The sequence below is a fragment of the Camellia sinensis genome, chromosome 8 (assembly GCF_055761805.1).
Source record: "Camellia sinensis isolate YWXY chromosome 8, ASM5576180v1, whole genome shotgun sequence".
NCBI lineage: Eukaryota > Viridiplantae > Streptophyta > Magnoliopsida > Ericales > Theaceae > Camellia > Camellia sinensis.
The window spans coordinates 97,164,129-97,172,218 of record NC_138968.1 but is presented as its reverse complement, the minus strand read 5'-3'; the positions used below and the strand labels follow the sequence as shown (position 1 = coordinate 97,172,218).

The 8,090-nt window shown below is 35.0% G+C and overlaps 1 protein-coding gene across 1 annotated transcript; it reads right to left on the bottom strand.

Moving 5' to 3' along the window:
- Positions 1-3,694: 3,694 nt before the first annotated feature.
- LOC145796638 (protein NRT1/ PTR FAMILY 5.16-like) lies at positions 3,695-5,524 on the bottom strand. The gene is made up of 2 exons (XM_082881824.1): positions 5,359-5,524; positions 3,695-4,556 (listed from the first exon to the last, which is right to left on the bottom strand). The coding sequence occupies exons 1-2, from the start codon at positions 5,470-5,472 to the stop codon at positions 3,921-3,923; spliced, it is 750 nt and encodes a 249-aa protein (XP_082737950.1). The 5' UTR covers positions 5,473-5,524; the 3' UTR covers positions 3,695-3,920.
- Between the last annotated feature and the right edge of the window lie 2,566 nt (positions 5,525-8,090).

The following is an 8,090-nucleotide window of genomic DNA, read 5'->3' as shown; positions in this document are numbered from 1 at the left end:
TTTTTTTTTTTCCTCAAAAAGTTCAAGTCTTAACACCTCATGTTGTCAATAGGGCTCCAAATGATTTGTAAAATCATTTTTAATACTACATAATGTATATATTGTCATATAATTTCAATTAATTCAGGATTTCAGGTTTTCAATCAAAAATCAGACATCACCATTCATCTTGGGATTAACCACTTAAAATACATCCTCTTCTTCGGTTCTTCAACATCACCACTCTCATTAAATTCAAGATTGTTATCCTGTTGTTCAACTTTCTCACTCACATTGAATGAATTATTGTTTGAATTAATATCCATTGTAGCTTCAAAGTGAAATAGAATAGACATTCAGAGATAAACTCAATTTCAATTTAACAGTACAATTACTAATTCTTCAAAACAACAATAACAACACAAAGAAACTCAATTTAAGTTTCACAGCTTTTCTTTAATTCTTCAATTTAAGTTTAACAGTTTAGAGACAAATTTAATTTAACTTTAACAATTTAAGTGTTCAGAGATAAACTCAATTTATGTTTAACAGTTTTTTCTGTAACAGTTTTTCTCTAATTCTTCAAACTGAAAAAAAACAAAACAAAACAAAACAAACTCTACATGGATGGCCTGGGATGACTGTTCAAACTGGAAAAAAAAACTTTACATAGACATTCAAACTAAAAAAAACTTTGTTCGAAGTTGTTTATCTTTACATCACTATTTCTAAGCACAGACATGATCAAATAGGCACAATTGATGGCCTGGGACCCCCTCCTACAGTGGATTTTATAAGATAAACAACTTGTTCATTTTTTTGGGATAAATGATCAAATAGCCACAATTCTTCATTATAAGATTAAAAAAAAAAATAGTGCTTCTAAGCACAAACATGATCAAATAGCCACAATTCTTCATCCCTTCAATTAAAAGGTGAACAACTTTAAACAATACTCAATACTGTTCATTTTTTTTTTTCTTCTAAGCAAACATAAAGAGTTAATCAAATTTAAACACTAATTCTTAATCACACAATGTGAAATCCTAAATTAACAACAAAACCAACAAATTTCAGATCATACAGAGCTTGTTAACTAAAATTCAATATTCATTCTAGCTTCAAAGTGAAATAGAATACAAAATTTTAGAGTTAGTGGACAAAACATTGATGGCCTCCAACATTCTTATCATACAACAATCAACATTACAAGAAAGCAAACAAGAACAATAATTTGGAGGTCAAGACATACAGTTAGTGGACAATTTTAGAGTTATGTCCTCAAATTGTTGCAAACATGAGAGTATATATGATGAAGGGGTAGCTTTTATACCACCAATGTTAGGCAAAAATTCTATTTATACCACCAAAAATTTATACCAATAGTGCAGCACCCAATGCCCAATTTATACCAATAGTTCAAGTATTTTATGAAGAACAGTTCAAATTTGGTCTTTTCTAGTAAAAACAATTATCATATTGTAACAAATATTGCGATTTTTATTAGTAACCTTCTAAAAAAAGTAACAACTAATTCATTAAAGCTATTTGAGATATGCAAAACAATGACAAAAGTTGGGGAAAGAATGACAAAGGGACATGGCAAACACTTTATGAATTTGTCATTGAACAGAATTTGTCATTGTTAAAGAATTCTTGAATTACTTGTGTCCTTTAATGACAAAATCTGTAACAACTAATCCTTTTGCCATGACATATATACCCATATATGTATTTTAGAAATCAAATTTCTGTATTTAGAACTTCTGTATTTAAGATTCAAATTAGTACCGAATTTCTGTCAAATTAGTACCAAAACAGTGTAAAATACAAAATTCTGTATTGACAGTATTTAGAAATTCTGTATTGACAGAAATCCTGTATTTTAGAAGTCAAAATTCGGTATTAAAAATTCAACCCAAAACAGCGTTGATTTCGTGTCTTGACAGAGCAATTGAAGAGCAAATGAAGAGCAAATCACACAAGGGGAAACAAAATACCTATGGACACAGTAATTTCTGCAACTCAAACAGTGAAGACTCCTCCTCCTCCACTATGGACAACACAACGGCAGCAGCTTGCAGCACCCACGGCAGCAACAGGACCCAGATCACTCCTCTCACTGTGACGCTAGGTTACCAACGATACATGCTTCTCTCTCTTTAATCTCTATTCTTGTTTTTCTTTTTCTTTTTTTATTGTTTTCCAAATGAAATGTTTGGGTGTGGGACTTCATTCAAGCACACGCCCACAGCAGAAAAAAAACCAAATTCGGGCCACTCTCAAGCCACACTCTTTCGAGCTAGCAGCGGAGTTGGAACAGCCTAGTCCAAGGTTCTCTCTCGCCATTCTCGTTCATTATCCATACATCAACATAAGTCGGGAAGTTGCAGAGCACATGGAGGCATCCTTTTAAAACACACAATGTCAAATCAATAACACAATCCCCATAATCAGAGAGATTTTGAAGACTTGAAATAAATAAATACCACATCTATACACAATTAATCAAACATCATATTCATCAACATAGTAATAATGATAATAATACAAGAATAAATTTCAAGTCTTTACATGAAATCTTATATAAAGTGCTCACAAATTTGTATAATATAATCCTACAATTAATTAGCCAAAAGAATCAATAACCTAAACAACTCAAAAGAACATTCACAAGAAATCAAATTGCTGCTTAGACCAACTCTACCACTACTGTTCTCTTCAAGTTTTCTTCATCATCAGGTGGTTCTTATTGTTCTTTCAGTTTCTTCATCAGGTGTTGGTTCAGTTTCTTTATCAGGTGTTGGTTCCACCTTGTCTGGCTTCTTTCCAGTTTTAATTTCTTCATGTGGATCTTCTTCTTCGTCGTCTTCCTCTTCTGGAAAATCACGGTAAGTGTAGAAACTAGCAACATATGCAAAGATAAACAGATTGGCTATGCTCACCACCACTAATGCAGCATAAAAATGATCCAAGCGGCTCTGATTCACAGTGTCTGCAATCCAACTTCCATCTTCAACTCTCAACTTCTCGACCACCACGTCTAATATCATAATAAACCCTATGTTCAGTATTTTCCCCATCCGATCACAGCTTCAGTGAGTACGAGTGCATATCTCTTCCTCATTGACTCTGGAACCTGATACTTGAAGAAATCCTCCATACCATCACGAGCTAATCCATCCATGATTCCCATCAGTACAAACTGTGGAGAGAGCCAAAATACAGATATTGGTGCAATGGCATCGGGATGACCTGACAAGCCCTGTTCTTTCAAAGATTTTAGCCTTATATACTCCACCAACCAAGCAACTTTACAACAAACCAAAGCGGCAAGCATTCCTAAACCAACCTTCATTCCAGATGAGTATCTCCCATTCATTCGCTCTATTCGTTGTTCAAATACTATCCTATACAGAGGTTTCACTGCAGATGTCGCGAATCCTGCCATAAGACGGAGGATTTGAATGGGGAGTTGAATTTGATGCTGCTTTTTTCGTAATATGAAATGAAATGACCTCTTCATTGCATATCCTTGCGCAATGAAAAAAGTATTACTGTTGGATTTGATCACCCCATACAAAAGAAAGGTAGCTGAGATTGGAACCATTCTTAACAGAAGCTTTGTCTCCTCAACCTCATCCACTGTGCAATTAATCCATCCAATGGGAAAGCAGTGGAAATTGCCTAGCACATTTATTGCAGCATTATTAAGCCACCTGCGCAAGTGTAAAAGATGTTAAAAACTACACAAATTTTACACCAATACCATTTCCAACTTTATTTCAAATATAATGCTATCATAATTTAGTACATTTTGTAAAATGTTTCAGTATTTTTTGAAACAAAAACAGATGCCAACCAAGTTTTGGTTTATAGTTTTTAAATTTCTATAAAGGTAACATAAAAATGTATACACATACTTTATGAACATTGTGTACTCACCGACAGTGATCAGTGAGCGTCGTCCTTTTCTTGGGACCTCGAGGTGTCTTCTGGTTGTGACCTTGACCTCGAGGTGTCTGATCTTCATTCCCATAGTTAAATAGATGCCTCTTTAAGAATGCAGACAGAAGGACCCGCAACATGTTTATGAGGGGACTTGCTCGCAGTTGAGGGGGGGAAAGGAATGCGTATCCAATCAAAAATATAGCGATCCCAATTGCCATTACACATGCAGATATCAAAAACCGATGAGACCAATCAGGAGCAAAAATTGATGATACAAAAAGCCGTGTGATGCCACCTGCAGTTCCAACTATTTTGCAGGTATTTCGAATAATATTCTTCTGACGTTTCCTTTTGTCTTGAACCTTTCTTCGGCGAACTTCAAACTTCAAGAAACCAAATTTGATTACCTTCGTTTCGGGTGGACCTCTTTTGAATTTTATTTTACCAAAGGTGAGGGCTCTTAAACATATTCCCTGACCAGCCTTGGCAAGAACAATCAAAGCTAATCCCCAATAGAATGGTGAAGCAGTTAGCTTTGAAGAGCATAATTTCTCCCCTGCTGGACACGACTTTACACCCTTGGAAAAGAATCGATCAGGAACTGACATAACTAGCAACCCCAATCCCTGCATCAAATTGTCTCCTATTCATTAGTGAGAGACAAATTTGAAAAATATTTTAAATTAATTTGGACCAGCTTTGATGTAAGGTAAGTGTGTATGCATCTTGACTCTAATTTTGATGCTAGATTTGAGTGGTTTCCAACTAAAGAATCACTGTGGGTGGTTTGGCCACCCTAGGTTAGTGGTTAACCTAGTCTAAAGAAATGATCAAGGTGTTTGATCAAAGATTTAATTGCATTTCAGATCAAAAAATTAAGAAAGTTAGGTTTACGTTGTATTGTTCCAAGATTTGAGTTCTTGAGTTAAATTTGATTCATTGGCATATTCAAAGAATTTAAGTAAGAAAGGGTTATTGTTTACATGCATCATTTATATAAATACACCAATTGAAAAGCCATGATGTATTAAATTTCATTCATTAATGGTCCAATTTTTATTTTTTATTTTTTTCTGGCCTGATGTAAGAGCATTGGCTTCGCACTTAGATGTACACCAAAGACCATGACTAAATTTGTCGGACAAAGCAAGTGAAAATGTACAAAGGGCTTCTAGAAAGGCTAAATTATGAGTTGTTTTATTCTATCAGTGAGAATCAATTAAGAAGTATAATTCCCTATGAAAAATGCAAGGAAAGACCCAATTCCTGCCTATCAACCTCAGCAAATGCACGAGTAGCCTAGTTTATTTTTGGTTGTCGATTCCCAGTCAGAACAGAGTAGTTTATCTATATCTTCACTGCTACTACTAGCAAATTAGCAATGCTATGCCACAAATGAAAGGGGTGTGTAGAATTCCGGTGACTTACAATGCTGTAAAGAACACTTGTGATGAGCAACATCCCAGCGTGGCCAAAATAAGCATCTATGTGAGCGGCCTCCACTAAGCCAATGATACCTGCCGCTCCACCTTTAATGTTCATGATTGCAACAGCATGCTTGAGCTTTAACTTCCAAAAGTGAGTCAAGAAGGTCACCAAGTTAGTCAAGACATACACGGCCATACTGTTGCTGTAAATCAGACCTGCAATATAGAGATTCTGGTTTTTAGCACAAAGATTCAGATCTTATTTTATAATAACATGAAGTGTTAAATATTCAATTCAATGTGACTACATTGACAAAGTAGGGAATCGGCATAATTTCCCTTTTCTAGGTTAAAACCAACATAGAAAAATCTAGGGAAGTTATTATCAAATGTACTTTTACAGCATAATTTGAGAAACATATAAAATAGGTTTGGACAAGTTACATGGACCTTCCTTGATAATTGGCAAAATTACATTTCAGTAATTTGAGATACACCACCATCATCAACCATTTTTTCCCGCCACGGTCTCATCTCCACACACCATCACATTGCCACAAGCCTCACCCCCATCACCTGCCTTCCCACCACAATTACACCGCCCGCCAAACCACAGTACCGCCACCACAACAATTATCATCTCCCTTCACTCTGGCAATCCACTGCCACCACCACCACCAAAATACCCAACCACCACCATCATCCAAATCCAACAACAAATCACTACCAAATCTGACCCACCCATCACCACTAAAATCAACCCCTTGGATCGTCATCTGAAGCCCCACCTCCTCTGGCCATCGTTGTCTGAAACCCACCATATCCGAACGGTTGAGTTCAGGGAACTGCAGCGATGGCGACCAGCTATGGCACTGGCGGCGGTAGAAAGAAAGAGGGGACTGCGAGTTGCGGGTCGGGTCTTGGATTCAGTGTGGATGGGTTTGCCAGAATAAGATGGGAATTTGGTGGCTTGCTTGATTTTGTAATTGTGTGGAATTAGTTAGGAATAGGAATAACTAGTTCAAAAAAAAAAAAAAAAAAAAAAAGAGAGGGAATAGGAATAAGTTGTTCCAACAAAGAATGAGAAGGGTAATTTTGAAATTCAGGTGAAAAATAGGTAACCCCTATCTAGAACTATTTATCACAAGTGGTACAAGCTAGAATTTTTATTTTTGAAAATTTGAAGAGTTATAAAACAATTTTATTTTATATTTTTTTAACAACTTAAGTCAAGCACTCCGTCCAAGAAGATATAAGAAAGAACTTGATGCCTTAAAAAAAATAAATAAATAATTCATACTAGAGGAAAAAGTGGCCATACTTTAGGTTTGTTTTCTCTTTTCTTGGACCTAGTCTGCAATTGCTGGAATCAATGACATGTTAGTGGTGGATGAAGTTGTATTCACTTATTGCCTCTTATTATTTAAGGTAAATTATATATATATTTTTAAAATTTATTTAAAATATAAATTATTTTATGTAGTTATAAAAATTAGATTTTATTTATTAAATTTTTTAATTTTATAATAAATAGATCTCTTTATTAATAAATTATCAATTAAATTAATAATTTTTAATGATGTCAATTTTTTTTTAATTAATAATTTAGGTAATTTTATTATTATATAAAAAAAATAGTTAGAAATTTTTTTTAGTTAATTCTGTTAAACAAAAAATTCTAATAATGAAATATTTATAATTTTTAAAATTAATTTATATTTTAAATAAACTTTAAGGATATATTTGTCATTTACTATATTACTTATTAACTAAGATACGATAAGATGATTGGGGCTTTGTAGATGTGGTCTATTTGGTGGACTTGGAAAGGCAACAAATTATTGGATTTGAATTTACGGCAAATAGAGCAGACCGTTCTTGTAAATTACAATATCTAGTAGTTGCAGTTGCCGATGATATTTATATCAGAACCTTGAAATGAAATGCAAATTTAAAAATAAAAAAGAGTGTGAGACGAAACTAATTGCTATAGTATTGGAGTATAGTATAAGCTTCACAAGAAAGATGCAACTAATAAATATTTACCTAGAACGACGAGAGCTTGACATTCTTGATATTTGAACCATCCTTGAATCCTCCTCATTAACTCCATATTCTCTCTGTACTTCTCTAATTCATTTCTCCCAAATATAAAGATGTTCATAAAAGAAGGAAAGAAAGAAAGAAAGAACGCGGCCTGTCTATTTTATTATGATTACTTTTTGATTTGCCGTGGTTTGGTGGTGACACATTGACAGAATTGTTATGCGCGTGGTTGATAAGGTTGCATTTGATAGGTCTGTTTGGTAACGTTAACGTTTTTAATTTATATTTATAAAAATTTTATAAATTAGTTTTTATTTATTTTTAAAAAAATATAAACTACAAACGCATTTGGTAATTGACAAAATATTTTAAAAAAATTTAAAAATATAAAAAAGAGTGAGAAATGACAAGTGGCGGCAAGTGACGGCGAAAGACGGTGGTGGAAAGTGGTGACGATAGGTGGTGGGTAGCGGGTGGTGGCGGGTGGGTGGTGGTGGTGGTGGTAGGTGAGTGGGTGGGTGACAGTCGCGGTGGTGGGTGGTAGCGAGTAGGTGGTGGTGGTGGTGGTGGCGGGTGGTAGTGGCAGGTGGGTGGCGGATGGCAGGTGGCGGGTGGTGTGGTGGGTGGGTAGGTGACAGTGGCGGGTGGCGGGTGGCGGGTGGTAGCGAGTAGGTAGTGGTGGTCGTG